General features: G+C 38.5%; 1 protein-coding gene across 2 annotated transcripts; it reads right to left on the bottom strand.

The window, feature by feature from the left end:
• Positions 1-2156: 2156 nt before the first annotated feature.
• Positions 2157-15189, bottom strand: VPS37C (VPS37C subunit of ESCRT-I). 2 transcript variants are annotated; one of them, XM_070931821.1, is made up of 6 exons: positions 15124-15189; positions 14375-14454; positions 7526-7641; positions 7269-7440; positions 5431-5513; positions 2157-4299 (listed from the first exon to the last, which is right to left on the bottom strand). In XM_070931821.1, exons 3-6 carry the CDS (start codon positions 7616-7618, stop codon positions 3556-3558), a joined length of 1092 nt encoding a protein of 363 aa, XP_070787922.1. In that variant the 5' UTR covers positions 7619-7641; positions 14375-14454; positions 15124-15189; the 3' UTR covers positions 2157-3555. The 2 variants fall into 2 exon arrangements, with proteins under 2 accessions (XP_070787922.1, XP_070787930.1); XM_070931829.1 differs by lacking the exon at positions 15124-15189 and adding an exon at positions 14624-14893.
• Between the last annotated feature and the right edge of the window lie 1864 nt (positions 15190-17053).

Below are 17053 nucleotides of genomic sequence, written 5' to 3' on the forward strand. Positions count from 1 at the left end.
GAAGAAGCTTCTTCAGAAGCAAAACATCTTCAAAGAAAAACAAGGAAGTCCAGTTGCAGCTTGAAAAAGGATCTTTGGGATCCCAAACAAAGCATTTTGCAAAGGTAAACCCATGTAGTCTCTATTATAATCTAAACTATCACGTAACTAAAATGTGAAATGGTACTTTCCTCAAAGTAATTGAAATAAAATGGCCTTCTCTGGAAGTGTAATGAAATTATTTCTGTAATCCTAGCTCCTCTAGAAAAATACTGTAAAGAAACAACAAAATCTAGGGATTTTTGGACTTCACTGTATTTCCCCCACTCCCTCTGCAAAAAGAGGAAAAAATATACAAACACATATAAATGACAAATTGATATATTTATGATGCATTCCGTAAAGAACCCAAAGAAAGGTTCAGTATATCATCATAATTAAAAATGCCTTCATAGGTGATATAGGACTCACATATTTTATGTTTATTGCAGATTTACGAGGGTACAAATTCTAGCCCATAAATAACTAAGTGACAAGATATACTACTCCCAGACTTTTGATGATATTGCAAAATCTTCTGATAGTTTGATCAACCAATTAGTTAAGAGCGTACATTTTTTATTAGGGAAGAAAACATTAAACTTGGAATTATACCAATTACATTGACATGAGGTAAAGTTATGGAATCTTCTTGTATTCCCAGGAAGGTCGAAATGTGGGACTCACAAATTATGATAAAAATATTGGGAAGGATATAATTGCTTAATGTGTTTATAGATATTTACGGAATGTTTGTGGTGACCTTAATAGGTGAATTAGTTGGGAGTAAGGGGAGAGGGGTGTTTGGCATGTCATCCATGTTATTTGTTGAGTAAACACCTGAATGATTTGCAGTCAATATTTGTTAAACTATAAGATGCCACAAGGGGCTTGGTTCTGAAAAGTAATGTACAAAAGATTAAGATGATTGTCTTTGATAGGAAAAACGGAGTGGATGACTGCCAGCTATATATACTGTAAATGGAGAAAAACTAGAGCAAGCAAATCAATTTGTGTACTTTGGTGAAATGCTTACTAAATATGGGAAAATGAAAAACATTTCAGATAAATGCTGGCAGAAAGACAGTGGCCATCAAAAGTTCTGGTGTGAGATAGTTATGTATAACAATGTGCTTCTGCCCAATTTGTTATACAGAGATGAGAGGTGGATATGTTAGGAGAATCCCAAGAACTTGGCTGCAGCTGGAATAGGATTCAGTACTTAAGTGTATACGGCAAAGGAAAATATGGTCAATACTGAGGGTTATTGAACGAATATGGACTGAATGCAAAAGTATTATGAAATGATTTGGTTATTTGTGTGATGTGGTTATTTATGGAGAATCAATGAGAATCTAATATCAAATATACAAAGAAAAAAATGAGAGGCTGAAGAGGAAGCTGCTCATCCGAATAAATGGATGTGAGAAAAAGTAACGTAAAAAGCAAAAAGCTACTTATGAAGAGATGAATGGGAACAGTGGAACCAAAGATGGAAGGATAGAAAGATTTGGAGAAGCCTAGTGAGCGGCGTTCGTGTAAATTACTGCTTTTTCCTTTTCTATCTCCTGACTTTATTTTTCCCCCTATTTCTTACTCCTTTCTACATTTTATATGAAGTTGCTTAGCTAGAAAGAGAGTCATGTTATGGATATATATAGGTATGAAGTTATTACACATTAGATCAACGTTGGGAAAAGCTAGAGTTAAATGATAATTTAAATTATTATTGGCTAGGCATTAATGTATACTGGAAAGGATACAAAGAGAATGGAGACAGTAACAGAATAATAAAGGAGGAAGAAATGAATCATGAAAATTAAAATTTAGAGAATAGAGATGCTTCAATGTTAAAATAATGGAGATGAGTTAAATCTATTGGTCATTGGGGGCGATATTGTCACAAAAATCTATCTTTAAGCAAACTAAAGGTCAGCTAGTACAAAAGGGTTATGAACATGCGAGATGAAAATGAAGAGCCTTATTGATACAATATAAATCAAAGTGAACAAAATTTCAAGTATAAATTAGCTCCAGCCTAATTTCCAAAATTCATAGCCACATGATTTTAAGCAGTTCATCAAATTTTATTACCCTAATCAATTACATATATGCAATTGCTTCCACCAAGTCTGAAAGTCAGTCAAATCTATTGTTTATTTTTAAAAAATAAATTACAGACAAGCAAGAGGATAAAGTGCTTAGCAAAACTATTTTGTTTTCCATTACATCTCCTGCATTCTATTAATTGACAGCCAGTGTTTCTTCTTCTCAACCGAAGTGGAACAATGAGCAAAAACAAGGGAAATGCCTGTTTCCTACATTCTCTGTAAAATTAAAAGATTATTAAAGAAAAGGATCTGGATATGATGGAAGCTACAAATCCAAATTCCTGAGAAGGTTGTCACACTCAATAATGTAGGTAGGACATTACTTCATTTATTCCCCAATATAAAAAATGCATAGTGATTTGGCTTTCTATTAGTCTATAATGCTAGCCAACTGCCAAGCATTGCCAAGATCACAAGTTCCTTAGGTCAAACAAAATCAGAGCAATTGTTCAAAGGGTAGCATATGGACTGAAGAAGTCATGGCAAGTCTTGCTTGATGGTATGAAATCAAGAAAGTGCAATGTTACTTAAGTGTTACAGAAGAAAGAGGAGAATCCAATCAATGGCAGATTGCAGCGTGGGATGAGAGGAGCACCTTGTGGACTCTGTGGAAGCTCTTGCCACAAATTGCAAAATGGGTGGACGGTGAGCATAACGGAGCAGAATAATTTTGGCTTTTGGTGCTGACCTCATCCATTGTTGTTAACGCAGTTCTATGAAGAAACATGCTCCCTTAGATTGACAAGGGTTCTCCAAAGCTTCCATATGGGAACATCCAGCAGCAAATGTTTGGTAATCTGCTGTAGCTACTAGTAGGTGAAGACTTTTTCTTTTTCTTTCTTTTCCTTTCCTTTCTTTCTTTGTGCAGTTAGCAAACATACCATTACTGTCAAGGAAACCTTAGACTTCTTTAGAAAGCATGTTTTACATCAGAAAGGCTTTACTGATTTCTCCATCAGATTCTTTGTAGGAATATAGGCTTATAGAATTTTTTAATATATTCTAATATACTAAATTAGAAAACTACACACACACACACACACACACGCATACACACGTCCCTACACAAAACCAGATCCAGGTTGCTGTCAATTAAGTCTTCCTTAAAGAGCTTAGCAAGCACAGTGCCCTGATAAGAGCTCTGGGTCTTTGTATGTATTTTATATTATGGCTTGAACTGAATGTTTGGTCAATACTGATTCCATTAAGGCTGCCTACCATCACTAAATTTACAAGCAGAACCACCAAACGGCGGCCTTCCTTTGCAGCTCTTAACAGTATTATTCCATCGTTTATTCCATCAATGTAATGCTTATGTATAGTATGTTTCTCAGGATGACCCTCCCATATTTTCATCTTGGGGCTCATTAGCTAGCAAGACATCATTTCATCAGCTACCATGTAAAATACTGCCTGGAAAGCTGGTCTAATATCCAGACCAAGTATGGCCCCGAGGTGGTGGCTGATACCCAAAAGATGGACCTGGACCTGGAGGATATGGAGGCTGGGAGGGAACAGGGAAGCCAGCCACTGAAGGTTGAGTGGGATAAGGACATTGTGGCCTTCCTCCTGATGGAAAATAGGGAGGCTGCATAGGCTGAGGAAATCCTGGTGCTACTGATGGAGCCCTGAGAGAAGGCTGTGGATACCCTGGCCCAGAAGACGATGTTCTGGATGGAGACCAAGAGTACCTGGATGAAGCCAGGTCACCTGTCTGAGGCTGGGGTACGGGATTACTTGGAGGAACAGATGGGTATCCAGGACCTGAGGATGGTCTATATGGAAATGGGGGCTGGCCACTTGGTTGAGAAGAGGCAACGTGTCCCACTGTAACTGGTCCTCCTCCAAAGGGGCCTGGCTGGAGAGCCCCATAAGCTGAAGGGCCTGTTGGAACACAAGGAGATAGACCATAAGGTAAAGGAAAGGCTGGTTCCCCAACTGAACGTTTCTGTGGCTGCTGATTTATAGGTCCAGAAGATATGTGGGAAGGAGACTGGTGGTTAAATTCATTATCATTTGCTGGCTCCGGCAAGGACTGAGATTTTTGCAGCACTTCTTGAAGTTTTTCCACTTTTACACGTCGTAGATGAGATAATTTCCTCATGGTAGAAAACTGCTCAAGAAATGTCTCCAAAGGCACCTCCCCCTCCAGGAACTTTTCAGCCATCATCTGGAATGAACAAAAACAAAGATATTAAAACAATGCTTCCATCTGCATCAAAGGGAACATAAAGATAACAACAACTTATTTAGTGACCATTCAAAGTTGCAAGAAGTGAAACTTACAATGAGGCTTCAAAATTTCAGCTGTCCCAGCATCCTCATGACCACGTGATTACGATCTCGGTGCCTGGCAACCAGCTATTGCTTACGAAGGTGGGAGCATCTTAGATTCACATGTTCACCCTTTGTGGCCTTCCCTGCAGGTTCCCATAAGCAAAGCCAATGGGAAAGGTAGCAGGGAAGGTCCCAAGTTGCTCGGCTAAGTGTCTCCCAAGCTAAACGGTGTGGCATTGCTTAGCAACAGAAATGCCAGTCCCAATTATCATCAGACCCCAAGGACTACTGTATTCTAATTCCCTGACTATAAGACTTCCTTACCCAAACTATTCAAAATCTCCTGAAAATGGTTGGATAATGCAAGGAAAAACTAATGGTTATTCTTCTCCAATAGAGAAAGTACAAGAAAGACACATGAGATCTAAGTTAAATACATGAAGAATTTGAGTAAAAGGTGCAAGTTCTATAAATTTCCTTTCATTCCTAAATAATGTAGAGAACCTATTTCCTGCTATATTTTAGTCTATGCTCCATTCATGCTTAGGGGACTAATCTCAATTAGCCTCCCAAGCAAAACTTTGCTTAGGTGAAACAATCCCTCAAAATAGATGAAATGATGAGATGACAGATGTCAGATATTAAACATGTCCTTTTGATGCCTCACTAAATTTACTTGAAAACTAGTTAGATGCTATGCACGTAGTGAAGGATCAAAAGCTGGTTTAAAAATACTGATTTATAGCAGCAAAACACCTACCAGACCTCCAGGAGGAGGAGGAAGATGAGGAAATATACTCAATTTCTTTCATCACTAGCCCAATGGAATTTTCAGATGTAACGGATATCAATTTCAAGGGTAAATAAGGGATGTATTAAAGGGCAATATAAAGCTCACAGGTATTTGCTTGAATTGTATAATAAAGACAAAAAGCTCAGCTAGACTGACTTTTAAAGTTCAATTTCTGTCAATAAAAACAATTAAAATAATTTATTCCCTCTGGAATTTAAATAACAGGCTAACCTCAGATTCTTCTTCGATTTTGAGTCCTTCCACCTTCAGAAGATTTAACAGGGTATCAGGGTTTGTTGCTGCTGAGAATTGCTCTGAGAAAAAAAAAAGAGACACCTAAAAATTAAACAAAAATACACCTCTCTTCTTCTTCTTCTTCTTTTCATTTCAATGCAAGCACCTGGTCCTGCACATATACTGTATACCAGGGCTGTCAAACTCCTGGCCCGCAGGCAAGATGCGTCACGCACTGGCCACACCCATGCCTGGTTTAGCGAAGGGGGGAAAGTCCCAATACGTCACGTGACGCCGCCATGACGACATGAGTTTAACACCCCTGGTATACATGAAGGCTACCAGCTTCTAAAAGAATTCTGTTGCTTTAAGAGCTAGTCTCATGGAATCTGAACCCATAACCAAGAAGGAAGAAGAGAAGGTGATCAATTAAAACCAAAACGCTAGTACAAGTGCAGTTTTTGACTAACCAGATGCTCATGACAGTGTAATGCTGTGGAGGCTTGACCACTGGGGGGTATTAACAAATGCATCCAGATGAGAAGATGCCAACCATACCCTGTTGCCATTCCATGTCCCAAGACCAAGATGAAGGAAATGCAAATAATGATAATGATGATAATAATACGAATACTAATAATAATAAAAAAATTAGCACCAGTCAATGGTAGTCAATGGTATTTGTGATGCATTTTTGAATGTTCAATTGAACATTTAACTGTACATCTCCACCCCAGGCCACCCCAACGATGCCCTTGAAGTGATGTCCCAGTGCCTGGAGGCTGTGCGGATCTGGATGGGGAGGAACAGGCTCAGGCTCAACCCTTCCAAGACTGAGTGGCTGTGGCTCCCGGCATCCCGATATAGTCAGTTGACTCCATCACTGACTATTGGGGGCGAGTCGTTGGCCCCCACAGAGAGGGCTCGCAATCTGGGAGTCCTCCTGGATAGGCAGCTGTCCTTGGAGGAACATCTGACGGCTGTAACCAGGGGGACCTTTTGTCAGGTTCGCCTGATCCGCCAGTTGCGGCCCTTTCTTGATCGGGATTCCCTGTGCACAGTCACTCATGCCCTCGTCACCTCTCGCCTTGACTACTGCAACGCTCTCTACATGGGGCTCCCCTTGAGGAGCACCCGGAGGCTCCAACTGGTCCAGAATGCAGCAGCGCGGGTAGTGACGGGAGCAGCCTGGCGCTCCCATGTAACACCGCTCCTGCGCGAGCTGCACTGGCTCCCAGTGGTCTTCCGGGTGCGCTTCAAGGTGTTGGTTATCACCTTTAAAGCGCTCCATGGCATAGGGCCTAGCTATCTTCGAGACCGCCTGCTGCCACCGACAATCTCCCATCGACCCGTGCGCTCCCACAGAGAGGGCCTCCTCGGGGTGCCATCAGCCAAACAGTGCAGGCTGGTGACCCCCAGGGGGAGGGCCTTCTCTGTGGGGGCACCTACCCTCTGGAATCAATTGCCTCCAGAGATAAGGAGAATCCAAGACCTCGGTGCCTTCCGCCGTGCCCTTAAAACCTTCCTTTTCCAGCAAGCCGGGCTGGCCTAATTTTAATTTTTTTTTTTTTTAAGTGTTTTTAAGTGCTTTGTTTATTGTTTTTAATTAATGGGGCCAAATTTATATATGTATATTTTAACTGTATTTTAATATTTGTACTTGATGTTTTTACTTGGCTGTTCACCGCCCTGAGTCCTCAGGGAGAAGGGCGGTATACAAATTCAAAATAAAAAAAAAAAAAAATCATCATCATCATCATCTTGGCTAGAGAAAGCCTATTGACTAATTCTATTCCACCTCTATCCCCATCAGCCTCAGCCATTTGAAAATTTACCCAGCTTTGACTTCTGCTCCTGGCATCGCTCTATCAGTTTTTGCAGATCTTGATATCTGTCGGAGAGGTTTGCGCGCCCTGTTTCCAGGGGCTCCTGGAACTTCAGGTTTTGCTCCGCGAGACTACGGTTTGTGGCCAGAGCCATCTCCCTTTGCAACTGTACATTCTGGACCTGAAAAATGAAATGTTAGGCAGATACAGCTCATTTTAAAAAATGGTTTCTCTCTTCAATAACTTTCATGTACATGAATGATTACCTCATCCGACTCCAATGCCAACCGTTCAATCTCTTCTGAGTTTTCCTGCAGTTCTTTCAATTCATCTACAGTTTTATCTCTGAAGGTCTCCATCTTTTGGGAGAGTTCATCAATTCCTTTGGGATTAAGAGAAAAAGAAGATGGTTACTAATTTCATATCATCATCCAAGCGTATTTGGTTGCAGGGCAATTTTCAGTTTAGCGAAGCCATATCTGCAGTCAAAAATTATATCAGAGGACAACCTAATAATTACTCATCCTTTCTCATATTAATTTGAATATCCTTTTGCATATTAATATGAAGAGTAACTTTACATATAAGTGTCAGACCAATAACAGAGGGTTCTGTCCAATAAGGCTATATGCGTCTTTATTAAGTACTGTATATGTAGGTAAATATATCATACAAACTACTGCATTATCCACCTTAAAAGAGGAACCAAAACAACTGGAGATAGATGCAAGAAAGTATACTGTATTGAAACACAGGAACTATAATGATCCTTGGGCTCTTTGACAAAGCACTGCAGTAGAGCCCCAAACAGATCAATATTACAGATTATACAGTTTTGGTACATCTATAGTAGAAATGATAAAGAAAATATTGTAAATCACAGCCTGACCTTTACAGTCATAAGGTAGCAATTGATAATGTCATGGGGTGAGCTTATTACGATCTGACCCAATGCTTCTAAATTCTGTACTCCTGCAAAGGCTCCAAGCCCACCACCTTCTAACATAAACAATATTTTATTTACTTATATTTTTTATCACACCTTTACTAATTTATGAGTAACATCGTCTTCATTCACACCAGGGAAAGATGACAAAGAAAGTTTCAGTTATCTGTTTTCTTCCCCTCCAGCATCATCAGATCTAGCCTCCTGCTTTTAATTAGGACTATTGCAGGCCTGGTTTCATTCATAAATTAGCCTCCTTTAATTAACGGTTTAAACCTTCACAAAAGGCAAGACAGACGCAATTAAATACAATCTCTCCAGCACCTATTGTGAATAATGGGAATATTGTACAGCATTCATTGTGTGACCAAAGATGAGCAAGAAAAAAAATATAAATCTTCCAAAAACTAAGTAACAGGAAGAAATGAAAAGACACAAAGGTGAACTAAAATATTCTAAATAATCTCTGCTTCAAGTTACTGTATGTTTCAGGAAGAATACCCAATAACTACTCAGTAATGGTTTATGCAGCTTTATAGATTGTATGGTGGCTAGACAGAAAATATAATGGCTGAAGGACAGGAAGGAGATTTTGCACAATAATCTCCATTTGAATTTTGCCATCTTAATCCACAAGCCTGTTAATTGAGCAAATAGGATCAGTTTAAGAATTGCAACATTCCTGTGCAGCAGGAGGTTTTCGGCTTTTGGCTCAATCTAACACTACAATCTTAATGGTAAAAAGCAGAAATAAGAAAACCAGTTGTTCAGAAATATAGTATGGTAACCAGTACTTTAGCAAAACAATTAGGACAAATATATAAAATGTCCTTCATTTTCAATGTACCGTATTTTTTGGAGTATAAGACACACTGGAGTATAAGACGCACCTACCTTTTTTGCTTTTGTTTTTTTAATAAAAAGTTGTTTTTTTTTTTTTAGACAAACACGCATACAAACATACAATGTTATTTTCTTTGAACAGAGTATTTGGCCGGTTCACAAATTTAAAGTGTTTAGTCATTTCAATTAAATTTACAATTTCTATATTTCCTTTTTGCCATATTTATTCCTCATCTATTTTTTTTAAAAAAACCAATATTACCCTTCATCCTTATCTCTAATCTTAATCGAATTCAATTTTTCCCTTCTATTCTATATTATACCCCTTCCCATTGTCATCTATTTTTATATCCATCCTCACATTGGTTAATTATGTAATATTATAATTGTTTAATACAAATTCAACATTTTAATATAAATCAATTAGTTATATAACTATCTTTTTTTGTATATTAATCAATATGAACATGAATATTCCAATTATTTCCATGCAATCCAATTTCTTACAAATCAATTAATTATATTTACCAATAATAAACAAATAATTTCCCCATATATTCCTCCAAACCACAACTTAACCATTTCTGCTTTCAACACAATATACAATATCTCAATTATTACAATTCCCTAGTTAAATAGAGCTTTCCCCTTTGTTACTCATTTTCACATCTTAAACTCTCTCAATAACCCAAATAGTTTTGCTCATATAATCCTCCAAATCACAACTTAATCATTTCTACTTTCATCACAATATATAATTTAAAATATTTCAATCGTTACAATTTCCCTAATTAAATTTAAAAATGTTCTAGCTATTATCCAAGCTACAACTTAATCCTTTTTACCATTAAAGGTATTTCAATTGTTACAGTTTATACCTATTCATATTTCTAAAAGAAAAAAAAAACCCTTATTGTCTAGATTTCAAAAATACAAAGACAAATATTCCAATTATTATCATTTCATTTATACAATCATGATTTCCCATTTAATTCTCACTACTATTCCTATTTCAATTCTAAATATGTATAACATCTTTCTCTTTCATTTCTTTTTCTCCCTTCCCATTTTTATTTTTGCCTTTTTCTTTCTCCTTTTGTTCTTTTGTGTTTTCAAATCTTGAACTCTCCTCTTTTGTCCTAAATTTCCCATTGTTTGTACCTACCTTTTTTGGTGAGGAAAAAGAAATCTCCCTCTGCCTCTGAGCAATTTTGCCTGGTTACAGCAAACAGCATACTGCCTGCTTTACTTTCAGTTTCGTTTTCAGCATAGCTTGATTAGCACAAGGAAAAAAAAAAATCTGCTCCAGCAATTTACCTCTTTGCAGCATGCAGCAGAGCCCTGCACAAAACAGCTGAGAGCAAATCAGCTGAGAGTCAGCCCATCTATGCTGAAGCTGAAAGGAGCTGTTCTTTCTTGCTGTTTGCTTGCAAGGAGGTAACTGCTGTGAGGCACAGGCCAAAGGGTGGGGGCCAGTGGGTGGGCAGGGCTACATTTGGTGTATAAGACGCACCTAAATTTTCACCCCCTTTTAGAGGGGGAAAGGTGTGTCTTATACTCTGAAAAATATGGTATTTTTTTTAAAAAAAATCTTTAATTAATCTTGTCTTGTGCAGAATCCTTTTAAATCACTTATTTTCATTTTTAGAGCAAAGAAAATTCAGTATCTTTTTTTGCTGAATTTCCCCAATTATTGCACAATTGTAAATGTACAAAGCTATTGGCATTAAATAACACTTTCTTGTTCAAAATAAATAAATCTTTATCCCCCTTTTGAAAATTATGTTTCAAAGAACCTTCTAACAGGTAAGAGAGATTTTTGATTCATTATTGTTATTCACTGACACGCAAACAAAGCTTAAGGTAAGTCAAGACAGACAACCACTCTTGATTTTTCAGCAGAAATCAGAATACGTTTTTCAACTTCTTGTTACTTTCTATTATTTTCCCCATTGATATGTTATCAGTCCTTTAGCGTCATTGCAACATCTTTCCAAACCTTATTATTATGATTTAATAATCACATAAGCAGCTTCTCTGTACAATAAAAACTACACTGAAGCAACCAATGAAGTTTCCAATTGACTTATCCTGGACAAAGTGGTCTTTTGTGATCCATTAGAGCAGGGGTGGGCAAATGTGGCCCTTTTACAACCTGTGGATTTCAACTCCCAGAATTCCTGAGACGGCCAAGCTGTCTCAGGAATTCTGGGAGTTGAAGTCCACAGGCTGTAAAAGGACCACATTTGCCCATCCCTTCACTAGAGCCAGACAATTTGATGTTTGCAATATGTAAACAGATTTTGCAAACAAAGCGTTTTCTTATTCTGTTTCCACAGTTTTTTAAGCAGCTTTCCTCGAGCCACATATACAGGTAGTCTTCAACTTATGACTATTCGATCAGCAACCGTTTAAAGTTATGAAGGTGCTGAATGGAGGGACTTACAGACCTGAAGTTATAGGCAACAAAGAAACCCCTCCAACCCTCCTGTCACATGACTGCAATTTGGGCACTTGGAAACCTGTCTACGTTTATGACTAGTTGCCAAGAACTCATTTGCAATCTTCCCTGCTGGCTTCTCCAGAAAGTCAACAGGGAAACCAGCAGGGAAGGTTGCAAGCTGCTGCTGCTGCTTGCCAAGAGGTCTCCCTCTCATCTCTGAGACTTAGCTGAAAAAAACTTTATGCTGAAGCCTAAGCAGGATTTTGCATGGGGCATTTTCAACTACCCCCCTGAGTTGAAAGGATTCCCTCTCAATTCTGGGAGCTGGCTGAAAATATTCCGTGCCAAAATTCAAGCAGAATTTTCAGCCAACGAGGATTTTCAGCTCGAGTGGCGAGGCTTCAAAAGATTGAAAATCCAATCAGTTTCAAGGACCTTATGCACTCTTCTGAACTTCCCCCATCTCCTCGCTCCCTGTCCCACCCAGCAGAGCTTCCAGTTTGTGTGTGTGTGTGTGTGTGTGTGTGTATATGTGTGTGTGTGTGTGTGTGTGTGTGTGTGTGTGTGTGTGTTTTCTGAGGTTTTCGCGGGTGTTTGTATGTAGGTCTTTGGTTATTTGGGTTTTCTCCCGCATAAAACTGGAAGTGTCTTGGCGACGTTTCGACGAAGTCTCATTCATCATCTTCAGGCTGGTATTTTCGGCTTCATGCTCCTAGAAGCACAAAGCCGAAAACACCAGCCTGAAGATGACAAATGAGACTTCGTCGAAACGTTGCCAAGACACTTCCAGTTTTACGCGGGAGAAAACCCGAATAAACAAAGACCTACACACACACACACACACACACACACACACACACACACACACACACATATATATATATATATATGTACATATATATATATATATATATATATATATATATATATATATATATATATAATAGAATTCATGGGTAACAGGACATATATATTCATAATTGTCTCTTTTATATGTCCTGTTACCCATGAATTCTGTCTGGTTTACAAGAGCCTGAGATATCGGAGTTAAATTGAGGTATATATCAAAACTGATATTAAACACACACACACACACACACACACACACACACACACACACACACACACATATATATAAATTTTCTTACTTCTTCGTAGGGTTTATGTGTGTTTTTCTTCTAGCCAGGTTTTCCCTACGTAACCAAGGTTTTTCTGCAGCACCAGCTCAGTAGAATCACATCCACTCGATTCTGGGCTTTTTTCTTTTCTAACAGCTAGCAAGCTCTTCCTGCTAGGTAAGATATGGGTGTGGCCTACTGATGAAAGCAAACGAGCTAGAAATAGATCTATTTAGGTCTCCCACCTAACAGGAAGAGCTTGCTAGCTGTTAGAAAAGAAAAAAGCCCAGAATCGAGTGGATGTGATTCTACTGAGCTGGTGCTGCAGAAAAACCTTGGTTACGTAGGGAAAACCTGGCTAGAAGAAAAACACACATAAACCCTACGAAGAAGTAAGAAAATTGATACTGTACCTTTACAGGGAGGATACATAAAATATGGGTGTGGCCTACTGATGAAAGCAAACGAGCTAGAAATAGATCTATTTAGGTCTCCCACCTAGCAGGAAGAGCTTGCTAGCTGTTAGAAAAGAAAAAAGCCCAGAATCGAGTGGATGTGATTCTACTGAGTTGGTGCTGCAGAAAAACCTTGGTTACGTAGGGAAAACCTGGCTAGAAGAAAAACATATATATATATATATATATATATATATATATATATATATATATATATATATATATGTATATATGTATATATGTATATATGTATATATGTATATATGTATATATGTATATATGTATATATGTATATATGTATATATGTATATATATATATATATATATCTCCTCTTACTCTCTGCTACTGATTGTTCTACCTTTGGTTCAAACAAAATGTTTCATGGACTTGTTTCTGAAGAGTCACCATCAGTATCTGAAAAAAAAAGCGCCAAGTTTGTATTTGCTTTCATGGTTCCCAAAGTGAATACTAAATATCCTCTGGCTAAGGATATTAGTGCTCAATCCTCTGTATTGAACACTAATTCTTACTCTAAGTTTATGAATAACAAAGAAAATGCTTTACATAAAACTTGAAAGTGAAAGTGTGCTTCTGACAACTTGTTTGTGCACAATATAATTAATATTTCCAAGAAAATGTGTAAGACAGAAATAGTTTTTAAAGTTCTTTTTTGAATAAATATTTAGCTAACATCCCCAGATCTTCTTTATCCCATTGCAGTGGGATGACAGTGTGATTAATACTTAAATATTAATATTTTAAGTATTAATCACACTGTCATCCCACTACAATGAAAAGACTCTTGGAGGCTTATGTAGAACATAAATCAGATAAAACCCTCCTGATATAAAATTCCATAAAACAATAAAAATGAATACCCATCGAACATAAAAATACAAAGAATGAAAATAGAAGTTAAAGATGATAAGATTAAATCAGGACAACACTTTCTCATATATAATGATACAAGTACAGGACTACTCCTATTTATCAATGCCCTTAACCCCAGGAAGAAATTGTCAAATTGGAAAAAGAAGAGCCTGTGAAATCATTTCCTGTGCAAAGTATATTTCAGGTGTATCAGAGGAATCCCCTCTGCAAGCCAATATTATCTACTGATATGTCTGTCATCTTAAAAATTTTGAAAGTTATAGACCTGGGAATAACTTTCATGGTACACCTGAGAACAGCAAAAGAAGAGGAGTCAGTTATCCATTACCAGTAGAAAAAAATGACATCTGCAAAACTTTTAACTTCCATGGAAGTTGCTCTTTATACCCCGAAAGATACGTGAAGCATACACAAATACCTCAGAATGGCGCCCACATCTGCCAAATTTGAAGTGCCCACCTGGGGTCCAACAGAGATGAAGGGCAGATAAATTTGGTGCTGCATGAGATAAATGACAATAGAACCTATCACAAATAGTCACTCTTGCACTATAATTTTAGTGACAAATTACAACACAACAAAGCAACTGGCACACCTCTCCCAAGCTTATTAATACACTCAAAAGAACACAATCACCCACCCTTTTTAATGTGAATTAAACATTTACCCTGGAACCTGTTTGGCCACTGATACACTCTTGCCCCAACCTTGTGCCCTCCCGATATGTTGCATTACAGTAATCTACTACAATCTCCATAATTCCCAGTCAGTCCGCTCAATCCTGGGACTTGCATCCGGAGGACCCCTGATTGAGATTCATTTTAAACCCGATGCTCCTACGAAGGGTCCCCCCTGACTCAGCCCTGAGGCTCCCGTCACAAGGGTGGAGCCTTCCAGAGCGGAGCGAACGCCGGCAGCCTCCCCAGCGCGCGCGGCCTTGGAGGGGAAGCATTGTTTCCCTTCCCCCCGCCCCCCGCCAGCTGATGCGCGCGCTGGGGGTGGGGGAGGGAGGGAGGGAGAGAGAGAGAAGGCGTCGCGCGGACACCCAGCGACCCTCCACCCCCTGAGAGCGCCGTTCCAAAGAGGAGGGCGGGGCGGGAAGGGTGCTTCCTATTTTCTCGCGAGAAAGGCTTTAAGCGATTCGCCTCTCTGACCATAATAATGTACCTGGGAGAAGCCGGGAGAAGGAAGAACAGAAGAACGTACTACTATAATGCCGTCAAGTGGAGTTTCCGGGAAAAAGCCGGAAATTGCGTCCGCTCAATGGTCCGTTCAGGTTATACCATGAACGTGTGGAGGAGGGGTGGTGGTGGTGATTCAATGGGTTCTTCTTATTACCCGTAAAGGAGATGGTTTAATCCGCTGACAGAGCCAATGAACCAACGCTCTTTCAGTAGGGGAAGCCTTTGTGTCAGCCAGATTGTGGTTTAGCTACCTGAGAGTCGAATTAGGCAATTTGACGATTGGTCTCTGTCCCGCGGATCTCTTGTCTTAAAAATAGAGGCCTGTTAAAATGCGATTTAAAAATATGGATTGCATCCGAGATATGTTTTGTGAAAGACAGTTCTTTTGCATTTCTTTTTTTTTTCCATTTGAGTTTTATTGGGTTTTAACAATTAAACAATTCTTATTCAACTCTTGTGCATGTCTGTGACCATTTACGTATCATCACAGTAATATTCTCCTATACTCTATATAATTTTACAAAATCTACTATCTGTTATTTCCCGTTTTTTCTATCTTCAATCCAATTACACCATTTTTCCTATATTACTAAAAGTCCGAATCCATCTGTCCTTTCAGTTCCAATGTCATTTTATCCATCTGGGCGCAATCTGATATCTTTCTAATTATTAGATCTTCGGAGGGTGTATTCGAACTTCTCTTCTTTTGCATTTCATGGACTCTGGTCTCATTGTTTATTTAGCTGCTGTAGAGTTTGCATTGCAAAACTCCGGACAATCATTGGATGGAAGCAAAGAAGGATACATTTTCTATATCTCTTTGCCACCATCCCATCCATACCCAACACAGTTTTGCATTTCAAAGTAAAAGGCAGAAAAGAAACAGGATATATTTCATACGTATGAAAGACATAAGATACCAAAAGGAAACGGCTATAACTAGTACCTCCCCAAGCCTATCCTTCCTTGTGAATCATTTCTCCGATTCATATCCTTCAAATTGTAGGTCTGATATAACTAGTTTAGTCAGAGAAACTCAATTTTGGGGAGGGTTTTTTTTTTTTTTTTATCCATTTTGCTCATTTATGTTCTTGGATGTTTTCTTGGGTCTTACATCCTTGATCTAAATTTCCTGCAAGACCACATGATATCCTTATCAAAGAACAGGTACCATTCCTTGCAGTCATCTGGCCATTAGCACTCTTTCTGAGAGAATGTCTTCAAAGACCAGATGTTCAGAAAGAAATGACCAGATGCCTGCAAGAACTACAAATCCTTCCATTCTTCATTCAGTCAGAACTGAAGAAGTTTCTTGGATGAGAAGCGAAAAGTCTTCTAGCAAAAAAAGAAACTCCAGTTGCCTTCTGAAAGAAAGCTACCTTTGGGATAAAGCAGGCTATTGTATTTTCTAGCAGTGTAAAAAAGAGTCCCTTTATGAACATAGCAAACAACAATTGTTTATGATAACTAGTGCTAGTATTAGACAGAAGAGGAGACATGTTTGGAAGTATAAACATTTTCAGTCACCAGAATGGCTACCACAGTAAGGCCAGCTCCCTCACCTAATCTGATATAGCATTCTTTGTATGAGGATTGTATAATAAATTCTTATAAAGACTTATAATCTATAACCCTGTAGACCTGGTAACTCTTTAACATTTGTTTGGCCAGGAACTCAGTAACCTGTAAATCTCTGCATACCAATAAACTATACTTTGTTGTAATATCTCCAAATGCTTTAGCTCTTTATTCAATAGACATATTTTCCACACAGGATTTTGTAACATGTTATTTATAGATAAAAAGTGATTCAGTCCCAGTAATTACAGCATGAAAATGCCCTATTGACATTTGGCAGAGATGGTATTCCTGGTTAGAGGGAAAGATAAATATAGGAAAATAATGTAGCCTGA

This window comes from Pituophis catenifer, unplaced genomic scaffold (assembly GCF_029215685.1).
Source record: "Pituophis catenifer annectens isolate HBS135680 unplaced genomic scaffold, rPitCat1.0.hap2 SCAF_1, whole genome shotgun sequence".
Classification (NCBI taxonomy): domain Eukaryota; kingdom Metazoa; phylum Chordata; class Lepidosauria; order Squamata; family Colubridae; genus Pituophis; species Pituophis catenifer.